Below are 20,402 nucleotides of genomic sequence, written 5' to 3'. Positions count from 1 at the left end.
TATGAAAGCATCACTGTTATAACAAGAGGTTTAGGGAATTGTTCTCTTGTATTATTAATCTATCCCATAGGATATAACATATATATAGTGATACAACTTTAGGATTTAGGGTTTACACTAATGGGCCGATAATGGGCATCCACATAATACAATATATTCATAACACTCCCCCTTGGATGACCATTATAAAATTTTAGTCCCAAATGCGCATATGAGATGCTGCCTCGTTAAAAACCTTACTAGGAAAACCCAGTGGGAAAAACCATGGTTAAGGGAAAAAGAGTGCAGCACGCTTTTACTCCCCCTCTTGAGTACATCACTTGAAATCTTCGAGATGACCGATCCAATATGATGAAGTAGCTTCTTCAAAGTAGTGGTTGGAAACGCCTTGGTAAATGGTTCCCCAAATCTTCACTTGAACGAATCTGTAGTAAGCGTGTATCGCCATTCTTCTATTGGTCATGGATCTCGCAAGTGACTCATCTGTATGATTATCTTTGTTTCTCACAATCTCATCAATGTATTTCAAAGACTTTGAAGATGATAATCTTTCACCATTGGAATCATAATATTCCCTTTTCAGGTGTTTATCTTTCGTGTGTTCTTTTGTTGTCTCATTAAAAACCTTTCAAGGAAAAACCCAATGGGATAAAAACCATGATAAGGGAAAAAGAGTACAACCACGCTTATGATCATATTTCTCCCCCTGAAAGCATCATCTTCAGGTTATGCATTATGATCATATATATATCATCTTTTCTGAACTGTTATAAACAGCGCTTTGAGGTACAAACTCATATGATCATCATATATTCTACTGGGTCATTGAACTTCAAGTCATTTGAACCCCTTTCATAAAGAATATCTATTTGAACTTTAAGTCCAAATCTTCTTTTACATACAATCTTCCAAACAATCATCTTATACATAGGAGTTATTCATACTCTCCTTGTAACACTTTCTCTTTCAACTCTTCTTCTTAGTATGGTACTACAAGATCAATTCTCTATGTAAGATAATGTAAGCATCTTGAGATAACATCTCTCTCATCAGATGTCAAATTTGTAACCTAAAGAAATTTTATGAAAGATCTGATCTTATACAATCCGGTTTCTCCATCTTTCAGGAGTAATATTTCATCATTGATCATTTCTCTATATATTCCTTAGTATGTGAAATATATACCGGAGTTTAGATAATATTTTCATTATCAACATATTCGCACTTGTTCTTGTACATTTCTTTTAACAAGAACCACTTGTAAGTGCTGAAGAGACAAGAGACATATATAATTTTTCTTTTAACGAGGTTCAGCAAAGGCCTACGTCCTCAAACTTTCTTGAAAATACATCTTGAACACAATTACAATTAGTGTTTAATCTCGGATTTACACAACCCTAAGATTTTTCTTAGTTTGTTCCCGATTTATTTTTAACCCACTATGAGATCCCTAAGATCAACAACAATGATCTACAAACATGATTCTCTCATAGAGATAAACTCTCACCTTTTTCTTTCCAAATGTGTCAAAAGGCATGAAGACTTTTTCTTGCTTTTACAATATACTAAATCAAGTCTTGCCTTATTTTCAAAGGCATAAAGGATCTACATAGTTGCTTCTACCATATGAGAGTGCATTTCCCATAATAAATATCAAGTATTTATGAGAATCATTGTACTACTATATGTACTTTATTTCTCATAAAGATCCCCTTATGTCCCACTCATTTTACATTTTCAAGTGTAAGGACTACAAATCCAAATATTATCTCTTTAAAAGATTTGAACTATTTCATAGTATCTTATTTCAATGATTAACCAATCATTCTTTGTGTACACTTTTCAATAAAACTTTTTCTATTAACCGCGGTTTATGATCCTCGATTTTTATCAATAACATCATCACTACAGGAAAACAAGCCTTTTGCGAGGACACATTGCGACGGAGTACAGCTCTCGCAAATTTGCGATAGATTTGCGAGGGATTTACTAGGAAATAAAAAACCGTAGCACATCCCTCGCAAATTTGCGAGGAACTAATCCGTCGCAAATCCGCTGCTCATTTGCGACGCATTTACGACAAATTCGCTGGGAAGGTCCCTTTCCTCGCAAATCCATCGCAATATTGCGAGGATTTTGCGAGAACAACCTCCATAGCAAATTTGCTATGGAATTGCGAGTGATTTGCGAAAGCCATAGCAAATTTGCTATTACAAAACTTAATAGAATTATTATGAAATACATTTGAATGTGTTCATAAGGTGAATTTACTAACTTTTAACATTATTTTGATGGTTTTTACAAATTAGATATTCAAGGTTTGCGACAAATTGCGACTGATTTGCTAGAGCCATAGCAAATTCGTCGCAAATCCATTGCAAAGGACTCAAAACATAGCAATTCCCTCGCAAAAAAAACTTTAAACCCTAAACCCTAAACCCTAAAGACTTATTACATTACTATTAATGATTAAAAAAGATGAATCCAAAATTGTTAATCAAAGATAGCAGTGCAACACAAAATTGTTAGAGAATTGGACAATTTGGCAAATATTTGTCTCAATGTATTGAACATATATGTGATATAGTGTAGAACATCATCATGTTTAGAGTAAGATGCAAAATTGGACAATTTTGGAAAGTTTGATGATAGAAAAGAGTATGATGACACCATTGGACCTTATAATATACTTGAAAGTTAATTTGACTAATTTGCTACAATTATTTTGATGGTTTTTGCAAATTAGATATTCAAGGTTTGCGACAAATTTGCGACTGATTTGCTAGAGCCATAGCAAATTCGTCGCAAATCCATTGCAAAGGACTCAATACATAGCAATTCCCTCGCAAATAACAACCCTAAACCGTTGAACCTTGACCTTTAAGATTAATTACATTACTAATAATTATTAAATTGAAATAATTCAATATTTATAATATAAGATAGGACACTAATGACAATTGCAAATCCTAAACCCTAAAGATTTTGCGAGGGATTTGCTACGTTCCCTCGCAATTTGGTCGCAAAAAACTGTAAATAAGAAAATTTATATTAATTATTGTTTGGGATGCTTTTGCGAGGGACTCTAGTAAATCCCTCGCAAATTTTGCGTTGGAATTGCGACGCCATTAATTTCCTATATAAGTAAAAAACCTAGTTTGAGCAAAGCTCAAACCAACACCCGCAGCCGACAAACACTAAAAACTTCTCTTCTTCTTCCGATTTCATTCTTCTCCGATTGTCTTCTCCGGTTGTCTACTCCTCATCTCATCCTTTCTTCGGTTGTCGACTCCTCCTCTCATCTCTTCTCCGGTGTCTACTCCTCCTCCCATCCCTTCTCAGGTTAGTCTACTCCTCCTCTCATCCCTTCTCCGACTAATCTCCTCCTCCTCTCTCTTCTTCTGTTGTTTTTTAGATGGGTTTCGATTTAGGGTTTGTCAATTAGGGTTTCGATTCGATTAGGGTTTCGATTCGATTAGGGTTTCGATTAGGGTTTCGATTCGATTAGGGTTTCGATTAGGGTTTCGATTAGGGTTTCGATTCGATTTTAGGGGTTTTAATTCGATTCGATTGGGATTAGGGTTTCGATTGGGATTAGGGGTTTTAATTCGATTCGATTAGGGTTTCGATTAGGGTTTCGATTCGAGATGGGTTTCGATTTAGGGTTTGTCGATTAGGGTTTCGATTAGGGTTTCGATTAGGGTTTCGATTAGGGTTTCGATTCGATTTTAGGGGTTTTAATTCGATTCGATTGGGATTAGGGTTTCGATTGGGATTAGGGGTTTTAATTCGATTCGATTGGGATTAGGGGTTTTAATTCAATTCGATTGGGATTAGGGGTTTTAATTCGATTCGATTGGGATTAGGGTTTCGATTCGATTTTAGGGGTTTTAATTTTTGTTTTTAATTTAGGGTAATGATTAATTTTACATGTTCTCACTTCTCAGATGTCTTCTCGAGACCAAAACGGATCTGTCAACCAAAACCATTACTCAAGGTTCATATCTTCACAAGGATAATCTCCTCCCGTCCCTTCTCGAGGGGTACGCTCTACTGGCTCGGCTCAAAGGCTACATTCTACCGCCTCTTCTCAAGGTACCTCACCGGTGCAAAATGATCTTCCTCCTCTGCAAAATGATCCTCCTCAGCAAAATGATCCTCCTCAGCAATCAACGTCGTGTGTCAACGGTGCAAGTGCCTCTCAAGTGTTTTTCACTTTGGAAGAGTTACTTGCAAGTCCCGGGCGTGCTGGCTTACCAAAACTGGATCCTAAGCGACCTCCGGGTACTATTTGGTGAGAATGTTATGTATCTAACATATAGTTTATCTTTATGTTTTGTAATTTCAATGATCCTAATTCCTTTTATCTTATGTTTTGTAGGTTTGACCAGGATTCTTCGGTTGCTGCTACTGTCCGGGCCATTTTTGAAAGAGATTTCAAGTCAGCTCATGCCAATTGGACCCAAACACCAGGTCCGGTTGTAAACCGGTGGTTTGAAACTTTTGCGGTAAGTTACAAATTGTTGTTGTGTTTAAATTACAGATTTTGTGTGTTTATTATTCGAATTTGGTTCTGATTCTGTTTCTGATTCATTTTATGTCTTTACAAGCAAACATACAATTGGGATGCGTCCATCAATGGAAGAGTTAGAGCTGAGTTTGAAAAGAAGTTGAAGACCCGGATGAGTGATCAAGTGTCTCGGTGGAAGGGTAAGTGGAGGAAGAAAGGTAATGACGCAATGTCGCGGTGGCTTGATCCTACTGTATCGGATGGCTTGTTTAACTTTTGGTGTGAACCAAAATCAGAAGCAAAGAGTATCAATAGCCGTAATGCTCGCTATAGTGATCCTGATGGCACCGGAATACATAAGCACCGTTCTGGTCAGACCTCTTTTAAAGCCCGAGCACGAAAGCTTGTAAGTATCTATGTTTAACACAAGTTCATTAATCATATCATATATACAATATAGTAATATAGTTGTTTGATTTCTCTGTTCTTAGTCTGAGAGTACTGGTGAGCCACTACCTGATTTCCTGCGAGTACTAGAAGATACTCATAGGAAACCTGATGGGTCGTTTGTTGATGGACTGTCTGAGAAGGTGTCCAATGAAGTGTCGTCAAAGATAGCTGAAGCTGAGTCTTCCCTAATATCAGCGGATAACATGGAGAGTAGTGCTTCTGGTTGGTTCTCACTAATTGTGAAGAACCAAATTTATGCCGAGGTAAAACATGCTTCATTGTTTATGTTAATGTTTGTGTTTGTGTAAACACTTATGGTGTCTATATGTTTTGTTGGCAGGTTGCTCCGAAGAAAAAGAACCGGATATATGGTGTTGGTAACATGCAAGCAGAAGCATCTTCAGCTCATATTGTTCAACCGCCTCCTCCTTTTGAAGATCCACTTGTTCTAGCTGCGAAGCTTGCTGCTGCCGAAGCTGTTCTTGAAACTCAAGCAACTCAACTACAGGCCAATGCACAAAAGATGCAAGAAAATTCTGAGAAGATGCATAGTTATGATGCATACTTTGATTATCTTGCATCTAAAGATCCAGAGTTTGCTGCTAGATTTCGCCGAGAAGATTCACCGGCCAGACCTGCCACCGGAGATGGAACCGCCGGAGATGGAACCACCGGAGATGGAACCGCCGGAGATGGAACCACCAGACAGTAAACAATGATGAACTTGATTTGTAAACATTGATGAACTTGTTTTATCCTCTCATATCTATTTTTTGTGTAGAACAAAATCGGTTATTATGTTTTGTTATTGTAAACTTAGTACTTCTAATTACAGCATTAATTTGCTTAAGTATAAAGTTTAATTATAATTTCAGGTTTAATTTTAATTACAGGTTTAATTTAATTACCAAAATGAAAATTCTATTTTTTTTTACAATTTGCACCGTTATTAAAATTTGCAACGGAAATTTTAATTGCAAAAGCATCGCAAATTTGCGAGGGATTTACTAGATCTAGAATTGCTAGGATTTTGCTAGAATAATAGTTCCTCGAAAAATGCGTGGGATTTGCGAGGGACAACGTTTCCTCGCAAAAGTTGCGAGGGAATTGCAAAGTTGACCGATTTGCGAGGAACAGACTTTCCTCGCAAATTTCTCGCTTTTGTCGATTTGCGAGGGATTCGCGATAGATTTGTCCATCGCAAAAGACGTGTTTTCTTGTAGTGCATCAACTGCAACACTACATGCAAACATATTTACGACGTCGATTTGCCTTTTTGGTTCCTTTTCATTCTAGACATGACTCAACTTGTTGAGATTTCTTTTCATTTTGATTCTCAGGTACCTGAATCTCTTTCTTACTCATGTCTTTGTCTCTAAATCTCCTCTAGAGATTTACATAACTCTCTGCTTCTCCGGTGCCATATTAATTTATGCTCTTTTTCTTTACCGAGGATGCTTATATTAGGAACCATAAGACTATCACACTTCATGTGATCTTTAGACTTATACTAGCAGTTGATCTTATCCTTCTAGGACATTGATATTAATTAGAGCAGAGCTGGTATATGTGACTTTTTCACTGTCAAGGTCAGTGATATGTCTATATTTTGCATCTCCTTAGCATGCATTTGTCATACATTTAGCTAGGATAACTAGTCATTTTGCAGCACCTCTTTTATACACTTTGCATGTTTAGGAAGTTTTTGCATCATCCTTGCATGCATTGTGCATTTCGAAGTATTTCAGGTGTTTAGGAGACGTCGGAGACGCACACGATCGAGCCACTCTCAGCGGCCACAATCGAGCCACTCTCAACCTCCACAGTCGAGCCACTCTCAACCTCCACAATCGAGCCACTCTCAACCTACGCAATCGAGCCACTCTTAGGGCACCAGTCGGACCACTCAATCGAGCCATCACTCGAGCCACTGGTCTAGGGATTCATCTTTTGACGTCTTCATAAAAGTTATAGATAATTGAGTCATCTTTCCAATGCCATTTATTTCAAGCCAATCGGAGGTGTGGTTCAATAGTTATCATTGTTTTAGTAGATGTGTATACACCCAACTCGAGCCACTTTCACCAACCACGCTCGAGCCACTTTCACCGACCACGCTCGAGCCACTTTCACCGACCATGCTCGAGCCATTTTCACTCGCATGGCTTGACCCACTCCTACTCACACCAATCGAGCCACTGGACGCACACGGACGAAATTACGCATGCCAGGAAGACGCTCCGTCTGACACGCTTCAGGAGACTCCCGAACCGACGCTCTATCTTGTCGTTTTAAGTTTTAGGGACTCACACGTTTTTACTATATATACATTTTGTTAAGTCTTGGTTTAGGATATCTTATCTTTTATTCTCGTTTTGTTCTTAAGGTTCTACCTAGCCACCTAAAACTTTTGAGACTTTGTATCCAGATATCTTTTAATCCGTTTAGTTTTTTGCATCTGATTTCTTCTACAAAGTTGCCCATCTCATTCTTGTCTATATTATTATGCTTTGTTCAATATTTTCTGGATTTATGTCTTTGGTGATGATTTCCGGATCTGAGTAGTGCTAGAGTTCTTGGGGATGGGATAGATTATGTGGAGGATCATAGGATGTAGAGTGTTTAAGCTTGATTTGTATGATTCCCTTCTGGACTAGTGTTAGAATTACTAGTTTCTCTCTGATCAATTGGAACTAGGTTCGAGACATTTCCACACCCAAAAGGTGTTTGATGAAATGTCTGACCAACTAGTGCCAGAGACTTACGTTCCTAGCCTAAGAGATTAGTTGTCTAGGATGTTTGTTAACGTGAATGAACTTGTTTTTCATGCCATGCTTGATCATGTTTCTCTAGCGAGATCTAGGTATGGAAGTGGTTGAGTCTGAGTAGCTTTTGTCAAGAGATTGGATTAGCTAAGTTGTGATGTTCATTGTTTAGGGATAGTTTGCTTGTCGTATGTTAAACACTCTGTAGACTAGGAGACTCCACCGACATCGATTACTCCCATCCTTAGGACTTTTATTTTTTTGATTGATATTACATTCCTGAGACTGTTTCGTTTGTTCATGCTTAGGATCGTTTTCGGTTCCACTTATTCTTGTTCGCTTCGTGTCATACATTTTCGTTTCTAGTTCTGTGACTCATTTCCGTTTTGCATTCTGATCACTCTAGGATTCTTAGACATAAAAACACTCTTTTTGAATTGGCTTAACTTGTGATTTCTTGATTGCATCTTGAGTGCTGGCAACATCCCATTTGGATTGACACCTTAAGTACTACAACTGCATAATGTTAATTGAACCTACTAGGAGACACACAAAAATCTTAGTATCAATCAGAAAATGGCTTTTGCATGCTTTTAGCATCTTTGCAAACTTTGCCAATAAATTATCTTTTTAATTTCTAACGCACATTTCTTAGTACAAGGATCAAGATAATTTCTTATAATATATTTCTCTACCAGCTGTTTATTTTCTCTCCCTCATGTTGGAAAGGCTGACTCACCGAAACAACAATCTTTGCATCTCGAGATATTCAATCATCAAGAGATATTCATATCCAACATATTTCCAACATTGTTTCAAATCCCATCTTAATCACTGTGGTGGAGCAACTTAACATGTATAACACATTTAGATAGAATATATCTGGTTTCTGACCCAAACCAATTGTAATGGGGAATACTCATGATAATTTGTTGGCCCGATGCGAATTTACTGACATATAGAGTCATTCATGTCAATTATTTAGCATGGTTTCACCACCATTGTCAATTTATCAAATACTCTTGCAAACTCAAGGTTGCAAAATGATAACAAGAATATAGTGGATGATCAGTCCACAATATCTCTTTGTATACGTACCATAAAATTGACATTATCCAAATTCATGGGGTCGGTGAAAACCATATAATCGGCTTGCTTAGTAAAGCAGCACGCATAATAAATCACTAAGAAAACTCTTCAGGTTCTCTAGTGAATATTTTCAGAAATTTCTGATTATTCTTTTGCATCACTACTAAACCGGAATGGCTTAACCGGTCATGCCAAACAGTGAGATTTTCACAAAGCATTTCATCTTCTAGATAATGCATGTAATCTCTAAAATACTTTTATTGTCTTGGGTAATACTTATGATTTCAAAGTATTTTCTTCGCATATTGTCTCAACATGATTACTTTTCAAGTCCTCAAGATTTGCTTTTTCATATGAGTGATTAAACTCATTTTGGGTGTGAACATAATCTTATATCTGTTCCATCACCTCTGTATGTGGGATTCATGAATTATCCCCCTCGAGATGATGACACTTCATGTCTATCAATCTCGATTTGAATTCCACTTTGTAATCAATAACATTCTCAAATTGGGTAATGTATTATATCTTAGACCCTTTTAACTTTGAGACTAATTGGAAGATTATAACACATAATTATCAAATTATGTTCCCATAGGCAATAGTATATATACTCTTCAAGAGTTTTCAATATTTTTTCTACTACTTCTTATTATTGTAGTAGAATAGTGGAAATTGTCTCACACTAATTCTTTCATCATCATATATGTATATGAGATAAGTACCTCTAGTACTTATTATTCACTTCTAGTGGTGAAACTAGTTGACATTAACCGCGACTTTATATATACTATCCACATTCATGACCACTTTTATAGTAATTTTCTCGACTAATGTCATTAGTGTTGCTTTCTTTTTCGTTTATAACATAATTCACATAAATAGAGCAACCCAATAGGATGTGATTCATGATCAACATCTCACTATTTTACTCATTTACAAATAACAAGATTATAATATTTTTAAAATATATTTTCATTATATTGTGTCTACATGACAACAATATTTTATAACAAGTAGAATATATTTTCTCTTCTATATTTTCAAAAATGATACTATCTTCTATTATAATCATGGTTATAAGTGGAATTAAGTTGTTTATATATATTCTTTTATAGACTTTTAGTCATTTACTTTCTTTAGATTATTCCAAAGAATAAGTAAAATTTTTATGTTTATATACTTGGACTTAAACCTCTTCATAGAAGTGATGCCAAGAAAACATGATCAATAATCATTAGTTAGTAATTTGTTACTAAATTTTCAACGTATTCACCATTTTTTTTGGAGACATGATTTAAAATATTTCATAATGATATTATATCTAATTTTAATTAGATTTAAATTTGTGATTAAACAAATAAAGTAAATCACAAACATTATAAACAATTATATAAATGAGTGCTAAATAAATATTAAACATCATTTCTTTATATATATATATATATATATATATTGCTTAAACATTTTTTTTCATTAAAGAATTTTCTTATAAAATTTAAAACATTTTACCAAAAAATATAATTATATTATTATAATTATTTCTTAATAATAAATTATATATATATATTAGCAGCACATATATTTATATATTATAAAGTATATGTGCCAGTTTGGACGAATCAATCAAACATCAAGCTCAACATATAATAGGTCATGTTCGATCATTAAAGTAATAAACAATATAGTTTAGTTTTCCAATTTAAAATAAAGTCGATTGACCATCAAATAGTAACAAACCATGCAACCAATTATAAAGCATGGTATTGTATGACTTTATTAAATTCGAGATCAACAATCATGAAACATAGAATTGATACCTTATAATATATTTCACACCGATCAAATAAAGTATGGCACAAATGTTTCAAACATCTTAATCTTTTTTTTTTTTTTTCTTTTTTTAAATTTATCCATGAATTCATGTTTGGGGTAAGACATACCTCGATGATTAGAAAACAGAGGGATCAAAAAGTAGTACGTGCCTACGTGGTAACGGAGACGGTGTAGCATGATCACAAACAGACACGACACCTCCAAACAATAAACCAAACAAAACCAAACATGAGTAATAGAATATAAACCACGATGGTAAAACTATGAATCGATTATATATCTACAGTACCGTCTAATAAATTCATCGTGACAGTAATTAAATATTAATTCTATCATGAACATCAACTAATATTATGAACAATAACACCGTAACCAAAAACTACTCCATCAAATTTTTTAATTTACTTATCTTGATGGAGTACTCGGAGAAATAGATGATGTCATAAAGACATAGATGCCTTTAACAAGTTTTTTTTTCGGAAACAGAGGCAAAACCGAAGACAGAGGCAAAGACGTGACGATAAGATGACGGCTGCTGGATTTTTTTAGACGGCTAGACTCGGTGCCGATAACTGTTATAACAAGAAGTTTAGGAAATTATTCTCTTGTAATATTAATCTATCTCATATGATATAATATATATATAATGATACAACTTTAAGGTTTAGGATTTATACTAATGGGCCGAGAGCATCTACATAATACAATATATTCATAACAATCACAAGTTTTTTAAAAAAAGTATGATAACACAGATCCAATACTTTTTTTTAATTAAAAAAATTGCGAGCTTGATTAATTATTTTGATCCTATACAAATAGTCACTAGTAAAAAAGATCGCTATTGAAACGTAAAAGACAGCAACGAAGATTAAAATTTGAAACGTACGAGTATTTTTAACTCCGATGAGAACTAGACGTTAAGAAACCAATTTTTTTTTAAAAAGTATCAATGTGTGAACTAATGTTGCTTTCGTCTTCTTGAAACAATCTCCGACGCCCAAGCCTTGCCTATATCAGTCTGGAACTTACCTGAATGAATCAAACAGAAACAAGTTTAAAAAGGCTTCAACCATATAGAGATTTTATGTATTTGGATTCTAAATTACAACAGCAAATACCAGCGGTCGATTGGAAAAACTCTTCCAGATCTTTCCCTTGCGCTGCCGTAAAATAGCAAACAAACAATATGAGATTTAGTCTGTTGTCATTCTCAAATTAGGATTTTTGTTGAGGTCATTACCTTGTTCGTATTCCAAAGCTTGTAGTATCAGCTCAACCTTGTCGAAATCTTTAACAACTTTGGCTTCAGGTGAAGAGTTCTCTTCATATTCTCTCCAAAGCTCAGCGATTTCATTGGCTGCAGTTACCGCGTAAAATATATAATGGTAGAAGTGATAAATAAGTATCTCTGCAAATGAGCCACAAGAAGATAGAGAACGAAGATATATAAGGTATTTGAAGGATAGAAGAGAACGGACCTCTTTCTCCTCCACCCAAGAGTTTGCACATGTGTTCAAGTGCTTCACTTTCTCTTCGGTTTTTCTCTTCTTTTGAGATCCCACAAGAAGGTGTAATGTCTCCTACAATGGCTACTCACCAACAATGATAGAATTCAAACAATCATTCCTAAATAACTTGTGATTTGTGATGTACACTCTAAAAAGAAGTTAAAGAACTAACCTTCTGCAATGTCATGAACAATTGCCATTTTCATGCATCTGTAAAAAGAAAGCAAATATGAATGATTTTAAATTCCAGCAGGAGAACTTGAATATAAAGACGGAGCAAGCACGAATCTTACTTGTCTCTGTTAACACCAGGGATATCTGAAGATATTAAAGCCATAAGACCCATCCGATACATGTGATCCGCTATTGATTCTGGATCTTTCACATCTCTTTTAATCCATCCAGCTCTTGGAGTTGTCTATTTGATGTACAAAAGGTGGTTTAGCAAAGGAAACAACACACAAATTCTTATAGATAAAGCAGCAAACACAAAAAAAAAAAAAACTAGATTCACATAACAACACCGGAAAAAACTTGATATCTACAAGGACTTTAGTAATCACAGATCATAAAAGTAACCACGTCGATTAAACTCGTTTCATTTCCCAAACGAATTTCTACAATCCATCAACAGTTGCATTGCAGCCACATAAATTTTACAACTTGACAATGTTTCATTTTTGCAACGCGCTACAGATTCATGAAACGTGTGAAGATATCTCCACACAGATCCATCTTAACATTGGTTACAAACATCCACAAACATGATCTTATAAACAGATACACAATTGCATCAAATTCCACAATCCATCAACAGTATGACCTCCGCACAGATCCATCTAACATTGGTAACAAACATACACATAAATCTAAACAACGCATCGTCTTATAAACACTACAACAACATTGCATTAGAGGTTTGAAACCAACATCTTTATAAAATCATACTTTCTCAAAGATTCCATGAATGAGACTTGCCCGAGAAGAAATGGCTTAATCACAGAAACTACCAGAATCTTAGCAAAAACACATCAGTGAGGAGGACTAAGGTTAATGTAATCTACGAAGCAGGAAACAAAACCTCACCCAGATTCACATAAAAAAACACATCAGTGAGGACTTAGATCCTCAAAGCAACCACATAGCTTGAGAATCATATCATTTCCCTAACTAATTCAGATTCTATTACGATCCATCAACAAGAACAACGCATCAACATTACATTACGCTGTATAACCACAGAATCCACCGGATCTTAGCGAAAAGAACTCAAAGCGGATCATAGAAAGGTTACCTTGAGGCGAGTACATAGAGAGAGGAAATCGATGGCGGAAGAAGCGGAAGAAGTGGGAACCGCCGCGGAAAGAGGAGGAGGAAGAGAGACGGAACCATCTCCGGGTTGAGGGGAATCGGAAGCCATGCAGTGAATCGCACGGTTGGGAGAAGAAGAAGCTGCGGAGGCGGAGGCGGAGGAGTAAGTGAATCGGAGAGTGGAACGAGTGAAAGAAGGAACGAGGAAGACGAGAGAGAGTGAATTGCAGAAGAAGACTCGATTCACATTCTTCATTCTCTTTTTTTTTTTTTCCCTTTATCTTTTTGTTTCTGCCTTTCTGGGAATTCGTGTTGTTTGTTCCCTTAACTGTTTCGATAATTTTTGTTTACCTGTGGAGATTTTTATTGGGCCTTATATGAAGACCCAATACTGTAGTGGGTCATGGATTTTAAATACATTTTTTTTTTGAACAAAAGGATTTTAAATACATAAATATATATAATAGTTGATAAAAATAATATGTATACTAGATAAGGTCTGCGTTATTAGGCGGATAAAAATTTGAAAAAATTATTAAGTAGTAATATACATGTTTTTAGATTTTATCTTATAACATTTTAATATTGAATATGAACCTCTCATATTTCATTTTAATACTCTCTCAGTTCCATTATATACTAATTTTAAGGCTTTTTTGCTCTATTTTATAATATTTTTTCAAATTTCTATGTACAATTTTTATTAATATAACAATTTATGACTATTTGAACTATGCAGTATATTTTTCTGTTGGTTGGTTGAAGTTTTATAAATGACATAATATTTATTGTTTATTAATCTTTGTGCTTTTTTTACCCAAAAACTATTATAGGAAAAGGAGTACTATTTAAATATCTATACCATCATAATAAACCATATTTTAATTTTAATTACACATTTCATTTTAATGCATAGAAATAAATATTTTATATCAAACATAATTAATACATCATATATATTTTTTAGTAAGAATGGAAAATACAAATAAAAATTAACAAAATGTAATTCGCAAAAAAACTGAATCAACATTTTTTAAGATATATTTGTTATGTTATTATCTCATAAGTACTAATTTTACCTCATGTCTTAATCAATTTTACATGAGTGAAATTTATAAAATAAAAAACATATTATAAAGATATAAAGACATTCTCATCAAATAACTGAAGATTCATTCCTATAAATTATAATTTATTTTGAATTATCTTATGTTTTGACATATGCATTACAAAAATACATGTGTTGAAATTATAAAATTAAATATTAAAAATTACTAATATTCTTAAATGATTTTTTTATAAATGATATATATTAATATTTGAAATTTTTTAATTCTAAAATAAATTTCATCGTTAGAAATTCAGTTTAGTAATCACATTTAACTATCTATTTCATCGTAAAACCATAATTCACTTCTTCATGGATTAGAGTAAAAATAATAATAAGAGAAATAATATGAGATAATATGTATATTGGTTAGTATTTTAAATTTAATAATAAAAATAAGCAAAAAAATCATTTAACACCCACAAAATTTTTGGAATCCAAAAATATCCTAAATATTATTGTTCTATATTTCATAATTTCATAAGTAATATTTTGTAAATTTTCATCAATTAACCAAAAATTCATTCGTACAAACTCATTTTTTCTATTTTCTTTTGAGGTTTCTCATATTACTACATGCATTAAAATCTTTAAAATAAAACATGTAAAACTATACTAACACACATCATCTATTGAATTTTTTTTTTTAAGTTCATTATTCTTTCAAGGTTTTGTGTACTTACTTACAATAAAAATTTACATATTATCTCATAAGATTTATATTATCTCATACAATAAAAAAAATATATATTACAACGATAAATACAATTTATATCTGACTAAAATTATGTTAAATAACTTATGTTATTCTTTTAACTTTGTTATTTATTATTTATTGATTAATATACATGTTTAATAAATTAAGTTTTTGCTTACACATGAAAAATTTTATTAAGAACACACATATAATATAATTAGCATACAATGAAAAATATATTGATTTTGTTAGTTTTCTTTTTTGATTTAGAAAAATAAATTTTTTAAAATATAAACATGTAAAATTCTGTAAATCTATTTTTTTGTAAATTTTGATACGTGTCAACATCTAATCAATATATTTGACACGTGTCACGATCTTGTTAATGAGTAACTTTGACATCAAGTTTTTGAAAAATTTGACATGTGTTAACATCTAATCAATATATTTGACACGTGTCTTAATGAGTAACTTTGACATCAAGCTAATATTTATTTGGAGAGGAAGAAAATCATGTAAAACAATCAAGTATGAAAAAAATACATGGTTATTAAATTATGAAATCAAATATATATGTAAATTATGAACAAAATTTTGTTTTTATAATTTTTGAATTTAGGGAACAAAAAATGTGTGACAAATTTTTTTTTTTTCTTTCTAAATTCCATATACTTATATCCATACAAATAAGTTTATTGTGTGACTAATAATTATGTAAACATGTGTGTCATGTGTTGATACAATTCTTTTTCTAATTTTTTGTGATTACATAAACTCTAATAGTGAATATCATTTCGTAGCATAACATGCGATAGAGATGTAGTTGCTTCCTATTACAATGGCTTACCATCATGCGACAAGATATATATATATATATATATATATATCACCAAATGGTCATATCCCATATTTCCATAACAATTAAGAAATGTCTTAAATGTAAAATTATGATGATTTAAATACTAATAATTAAATGAAGACGATTGAAATTCATAAGTTTTTTTCAAAAATTGTGCAATTATATGTTTCAAGGATTGTGTAAAATCAAAGTGGAATGAAAGGAGATTAGAGAGTAGTTTGAAAATCCATATTAGAAATGTGAAATGACATGTTATTAATATTAAGAAAATGTGATAAATACAAGGAGGTCTCTGTATAAGGAGATCTATCATAGGGAAGAACAAATTAGTTGTGTGAGACTTTCTTGTACAAAAAAAAAGTATGCATTAGTTAGCAAAATATAAAATTATCGAAAGTAAGCATCATTTTATTTCATTTCTTAATGTGTATTATTCTGTTTATAAATTTGTATGGCTATAGAATGTCTAAATTAATGTATCAAAACTTTGTAAACCGCTCTTTCATTACTCAAAACAAAGTGCCATAAAATATTCTCAATGTGGATGAGAGAGTTTATTCCGTTTCTAGTGGCTTGATTAGTATTTCTTTTGTCTTCGTTTAGGCATTTTGGCAGTGGTAGTAATCATCTTACCTAATCTGTGTGATAAGTATATACCGTTAATTAATTTTAGAATAATTGATATATTCTTATGGGTAGTCTAATTTAAATTTAATAAAATTCACATTAATTTTAGACATTTTAATTAAAATTTGGTAGTCAATTTTATTAAAATTTTAGTGGTGAAGTAGTAAGGATAATGGCTATCGTACATTTTATTCTTGAAGAATCTGTTGTATAAACTTTAAAAGAGTTACATGAGACGGGATGAAAAACTTCTATCAGGAAGCTCATCCATATGGGAAATGCTTCAAACGCTTTTAAACAACTTCTTTGAAGGCTGATCCATGCTTCCTTCATATCAGTAATAACTATGTATGAAATATATATATGTACCCGACATTTTATGGTATAAAACCTAAAACGGAGAATTGTTTTTACAAAGTAAATATTGTTTGGACTAAATAATCAGTAAATTCTGGGAACATTTTCGAACGGCATTTGTTATGCAGTATGCGTGCGTATTTGTCCTTGTTAACAGTATAAAATTTCAGTATGTAAACATGAACTTAAACCGTAAAACGTGCTTGACAGGATCGAAACGACAAACTCAATAGATTTTCGTATGTGCATCGATTTTACGGTCTATGACTACGTATCGTTTTTGAAGTTAAAATGCTTTTCGTGTTACAAAATAAATGGTTTTGATTTAAGAACGTGTAATTAATGTAACAAAGAAAAAGTGGAATCATTGTTTTTTTTTTTTTGCTATTACGAGTGATTGATTTCACCGAGTAAAATCCACTTACAATGCCTCATCCACTTACAATCGTCGTGAGTGGGTGGGTAGCGCCAAAATATGATTCAATTCACACTAAATACACTATATGAAAATACAATACATAATTTGTTAATTGTCTAATAGTTGAATAACTATTCCTTTATGTAGCTCTGAGTGTACAAGTCAATAACATAGAGAAAATGATCGAAGATAGTTGGGTCCAACGTTAATTAAACTTAGTGGCATCCACTTCAAAGCTCACTCTACCTCAAAGCTACTATAAATACACTAACATATTTCCAGTCTTCGATCTCATAACAAGACTTACAAATATAAAGCACAAGCGATATACTGCTTTATTAAATAGAAAGGTATTCTAAAATGGCTAGGGTACATGGTCTCGTTCTTCTTAGTTTATTGGTTATTTCGAGTTTGGTTATGTTAACCGAGACTCGGGTAGCAAGGAAGGACTTGGGAATAGGTTTGGGTCTTGGGTTGGGAATTGGTATTGGTGGTGGTGGCTCAGGCTCTGGTGCTGGTGCGGGCTCGGGTGCTGGTTCAGGCTCGCGGTCTAGTTCATCATCTAGCTCAAGCTCATCATCGAGTTCAAGTTCTGGCGGTTCTGGTGGTTCAGCTGGTTCATCTGCTGGTTCTTTTGCTGGATCTAGGGCTGGATCCGGATCTGGTAACTAAATCTTAAATTATGTGTGGAACAAACATAAGTGTGAAATTGAATGTAATGTTTTTATTTTCTAAGACTGGGGTTTGTATTACGCTAAAACTGTGTGGATTGAATAAATCATCCATGTAACTAAGTTATGCTTTTTTTTCCTTGCAATAAGCGAAGTTATGTTTTTTTAATATATATATATATATATAGAAGCTATGTTTAGTTTTAGTACCTTTTATTACAAAGAAAATATTATATACTTAAGTGACTATTACTAAAAGAAGGAACGCCCAAATTAAAGACTAAGCATCTCATTTTTACAGTATTATTGTTCAACAAGATTGAATAAATCAATAAAATAGATGTAAATCCAAACCAGAACTACAAATTTAATAGAATAAATAAATGAAAAAATAAGATGAAAGAAAAAGATTCTTGAGCCTCATATATTCATATAAATTAGGAGCATACAACGTGCCACTCTAAAGGAAAAGACTTCATCTTAACCAATTTGGAACGAACCGTGAATTATGAAACCGCACCGAGGTCCGCTGATACTCAAGCTGACGAGGAGAATCAAGTAATCTTTGCGCACACACACCTTCACTAAGACATCGGGTGATCATAACCATCCAGCCTATTAAATATTTAACGAGTGATCATATGTAAGACATAAAAAATTTCAAAAATATGAGCTTTTCAAATTAAACCAAAGAATCCAAGAAATTTAAAACTCATATCTTTCAGGTCTGATTTCATAACTCTTGCATGGTTGTCTCCCAAGACATCTAAGCAGTTCAAATAAATTGATGATACCCAAAAAAATTCCTTATGCCAAGAGAATCCTCAAAAGTGTATATATTTATTTGAAGTGGTCAAGAGCACGTAAACAAGACATGATTTATTGTCTCCTCCTTGCTTCCATACCTAGAACACTGATTATTATCACACTCATGTCTTAGGATTTTAATATTGAGGTCACGGCTAAACATCCTACTAACAATATTTAACATTTATGCTACAATTAATGTTATGTAAATAAATTCATAAATTTTGTAATCAAATTTAGCATTTGGAATTTTTGTGTTATTGAAAAATCAAAAAAATAAATTTAGAAAGATTAGTTGTATCTTACCAATACATTTCTAATTAAAAATACTCTGGTTGATTGAAAGATAAAAAACTCAGTTCTGAAATCCTTTAAGACCAAATTTCCGATTTCCGCATATTTTAGATGTCTTATGTGAATTTGATACCCACATGTCATAATGACTTTAATGAGATTTGTCAAAACTAATACTAAGCATTAGTATTTATGTATTTCCAACACTTATATATACTATTGACATTATTGTTTTCTACCTAATTTAAAATCAAGTAATTTAAATCTAACTAAAATTACAATTTATTTTGATAGCAGATTAGAGTAAGAAAGATTTTTTTTTTTTTTAGGTTTTTTTTTAGTAAGAAAGATTTTAGCTACTACTAAATGTAGGGGGCCATCAATTATTTTATTAATTTATTTGGTTTAGATATTAATGAATATGATCAAATTGAATTTCAATTATCTCATCTTGTATAAAATTTGGTTTTCAAAGTTAACGTGATTGATGCATATCATGTTTGTGATTGGATTTTGATACGTATAAAGAAAATTATATAATAAATTACAAATCCTTAAACGTAAAAGGATAACACCTATTATTTGAAAATATATATAATAAAATAAATTACAAATCCTAGAACTAAAAAGTTTACATTTACTTTTTTGAAAAAGTAAAATAATAATAATAATATAGTAAACTACCAATCATAAATACTATAAATAATTTTTACAATTACTAGAAAATTTGGTTTATTTAAGTGCCGGTATTGGCCTAGTTTTTAAATTTGTTTTGGTAAACAACATCTATCATGCGGGTTCAAACAAATCTAATTTGAATATGTTTTAAAACAAGAGTTCATGTAATTTGAATTACTATTTCTCATTATCTAATTTCCATTAGTAGGTTAGGTAGCAATGCAGCCTCCAAAAGCTTAAAAACAAATTGCAATTTTTTCCAATGGCATACATTTATTAATTAAATAAAATACGAGTAAAACGTTGACCAAAAAATGGGAGTAAACAATTATCAAATTGGACTTTTAAAACCTTTCCATCTTTCTCACGCAAGTAAAAAACAAGAAGAAAATAATACTCAAATTTATTTGACAT

At 32.5% G+C, this 20,402-nt stretch overlaps 2 protein-coding genes across 3 annotated transcripts; one reads left to right on the top strand and one right to left on the bottom strand.

The window, feature by feature from the left end:
• Positions 1 to 111: 111 nt before the first annotated feature.
• Positions 112 to 13,826, bottom strand: LOC104702904 (uncharacterized). 2 transcript variants are annotated; one of them, XR_015562479.1, is made up of 8 exons: positions 13,456 to 13,826; positions 12,455 to 12,579; positions 12,334 to 12,371; positions 12,132 to 12,242; positions 11,894 to 12,010; positions 11,772 to 11,813; positions 11,370 to 11,682; positions 112 to 165 (listed from the first exon to the last, which is right to left on the bottom strand). XR_015562479.1 is itself a non-coding variant. In XM_010418825.3 (7 exons), exons 1-7 carry the CDS (start codon positions 13,726 to 13,728, stop codon positions 11,612 to 11,614), a joined length of 777 nt encoding a protein of 258 aa, XP_010417127.2. In that variant the 5' UTR covers positions 13,729 to 13,826; the 3' UTR covers positions 11,295 to 11,611. The 2 variants fall into 2 exon arrangements, 1 of the variants encoding a protein (XP_010417127.2); XM_010418825.3 differs by lacking the exon at positions 112 to 165 and having other exon boundaries at positions 11,295 to 11,682.
• A 3,996-nt stretch (positions 13,827 to 17,822) lies between these two features.
• LOC104702902 (uncharacterized) lies at positions 17,823 to 18,378 on the top strand. The gene has a single exon (XM_010418824.2). The coding sequence runs from the start codon at positions 17,899 to 17,901 to the stop codon at positions 18,208 to 18,210; it is 312 nt and encodes a 103-aa protein (XP_010417126.2). The 5' UTR covers positions 17,823 to 17,898; the 3' UTR covers positions 18,211 to 18,378.
• Positions 18,379 to 20,402: the final 2,024 nt, after the last annotated feature.

This window comes from Camelina sativa, chromosome 7 (genome assembly GCF_030686135.1).
Source record: "Camelina sativa cultivar CO46 ecotype springtype chromosome 7, ASM3068613v1".
Classification (NCBI taxonomy): domain Eukaryota; kingdom Viridiplantae; phylum Streptophyta; class Magnoliopsida; order Brassicales; family Brassicaceae; genus Camelina; species Camelina sativa.
Note: the sequence above shows the minus strand (reverse complement) of the source record. Positions and strands in the feature narration are given on the sequence as shown.